The sequence below is a fragment of the Podospora anserina genome, chromosome 5 (assembly GCF_000226545.1).
Source record: "Podospora anserina S mat+ genomic DNA chromosome 5, supercontig 5".
In the NCBI taxonomy this organism is placed as follows: Eukaryota; Fungi; Ascomycota; class Sordariomycetes; order Sordariales; family Podosporaceae; genus Podospora; species Podospora anserina.
The window spans coordinates 10,166-12,522 of record NW_001914847.1 but is presented as its reverse complement, the minus strand read 5'-3'; the positions used below and the strand labels follow the sequence as shown (position 1 = coordinate 12,522).

The window sequence follows — 2,357 nt, the reverse complement described above, 5'->3', positions numbered from 1 at the left end:
CGATGGATGTTCGTCACCGACCACCTATCTTCGGGAAAGTCGAAGCTCTTTGATGCCTGCATCGACGCAGCAATACTGATGGTTGAACCCATTCAGGACCTGATCGATAGAGGTCTGATGACAAGACGGGCACCTGTTATCGTGTAAGTCGGTTCTTTTCTTCTCTTTTTTGCCAAAGCTGACTTTTGTCTTAGGTCATGGCTGTTTGCCTCCTCGCTCGTCCTCGGTGTCGGTCTCATTGGCGGGTTTGGTCGCATCATCGAGAAGTACTGCCGCGCTGCCATTACCGCTCTCGAATACTTTGCGCAAACCGACACCCACGCGGTTCAATACTCGCTCATTGCCAAGTCATTACTCAGCACAGCACTAGAATACCTGGAAAAGAAGGAGATACAGGAGCGGGCACGCAGGACAGAGAGCTCGTCACAGCTGTTTGGACTCATACCGCGAACTCCTCGGGGAAGCGATGGCGGTCTTGACGGGCCACAATCCAAAACAAACCCAGCTGCAGGACCGGGAGAAAGCAGCAGCAAGCCAGACAAGCCCCATCCATCCCAAGACGATGCGGTGATGCAACGCTTTGGCTTCGACTTTGAGTCTACGTTTTTTGGGATGACAGGAACACCTGAGTTTTCTGTCTTTAGCGGCTTTGAAGAAAATGCCGACCAAACCTTTGGGGCCCTGAACCTGTTCCCGCTTCTTGATGGGGATGGGCATATCGACTTGGCCAGCTACTTTTGAGATTTTGCCTACTAAGACTACGCTTAATGACCCTCTCCGGCTCCGAACAGAAACGGGCAAGGATAAACCTCCCAGGCTCCACGGCGGCTCACCGAGAACCAGCCGCTCCCCCCCATTTTCCAAGATCCGGGTGTCGGAGACATACGATCGGTTAATCTGCCGGTATATTGTCGCATTGACGCAACGTCTTTGGATTGGACGCCTGCGCGCCTCTGCGGCTGGTATTACAGCGGCCAAGCATTGGCGGCTAATCCTTTCAGGTCGGATGTGTCTTTACAGGAGGTATCACCAACTTCATCCGATGATGCTGGTGACACCAAGTACTTGTGGCGACGTCTGGCTTGGGAATGCAGCTGTGGCACGCCTGCTGTTCCAAGACTCCTGTATGTTCACCTGTCAATCACGGACCAGCGTGCATTGGGGTTCTCGCTGGCTATGAGTAGAAGAGCCTGGACATTCCGGATTGACAAGGCCTTGGGACACTTGGCGGTGGCCTTTCCACTGGCAACTCCCAAGGACGAGGTAATATATATGCCGCCTTGGCCGGTATGTGAGCTCCGACGACACGGCACACACAGATCGTTTCGAGTTGCCGGCCGTGGCAGGTTTCTCAAAAGTTTTGACAGCATCTGTGGGATCAAGGCATCCGAAGTTGACGTTTTCCCAGCGCAGGGCAGTCTGAACCATGACTCTCGGGCTGATATCGGGTTACAGTACTACATCTGGTGTGTCTGGCTCGTCACGAATCCGGTCACAATGATCGGTTTCGAGGAAACCCTGCTCTGTTGGCTGGATATGCTTGGTTCTGAACATGCCGAGAGTTGTGATCAAGACTGAGCAATCGGGTTCAGTTTTGTCACAGTGTTGCTTTGTAGATTCTTGATGAGGTGCCAAGTGGTTCCGGCGTCACTGACGGGAGGAATCTTGCATGAGGGAGATCACCATTTTGCCTTGTCCCGTTGCCGGCAACCCTTGCCCGCAGATCCTGTCAAGGGCAGCCCTCAACTCTCTCTCAGACACAGGCCTGTGAGTGTCATTTACCGTCAGTTTCTTTCCAGAGTTTTATTTCTGGTCAAGACACGGCAAGTCTCAGATCAAGCACCGCTCGCCGCTCGACATGCCCCTCACATGATGATGGTGACCCCACGGTGTTTCTCACGAGCTACCCTGGTATTGCTGTCGGTTATCCTGAGTCTCCTGCTGTTTACCGCCCTCCGAGTTCACAATGGAATCCCGCCAACCGTCTCCATCACAGCCGCTCAGTCCATGGTTGAGAACCTAGCGGGGGAATGGTTCCATCTCGACCGACAGCACCCAGACAAAGTCTCACCCTTCACCCCGCAAGCGGACAATGCCGCAGAAGAACCAAAACCGCCAGAGCTCCCGGTAGAAGGCAAGTCAAGTCGGAACCTCGCTCGACCTCCGGAGCTGGAATACCTTCGACAGGAAAAGTTTGGCCTCACAGACACAATCCTCTACACCCAGCAATGCATCAAACCCGTTTACGACAAGACCGTCGATCGACATCTTGTCTCTAACATCACCATCTCTTTCACCTCACACAAATCAACCATCGGCCTCACCCTCAGCGACGAAAACCTCTCCCTCCCACCGTG

At 53.6% G+C, this 2,357-nt stretch overlaps 1 protein-coding gene across 1 annotated transcript; it reads left to right on the top strand.

Moving 5' to 3' along the window:
• Positions 1 to 78: 78 nt before the first annotated feature.
• PODANS_5_4360 (uncharacterized protein) lies at positions 79 to 741 on the top strand (the record flags this gene model as incomplete). The annotated part of the gene is made up of 2 exons (XM_001905253.1): positions 79 to 112; positions 179 to 741. 2 exons carry the CDS (start codon positions 79 to 81, stop codon positions 739 to 741), a joined length of 597 nt encoding a protein of 198 aa, XP_001905288.1.
• Positions 742 to 2,357: the final 1,616 nt, after the last annotated feature.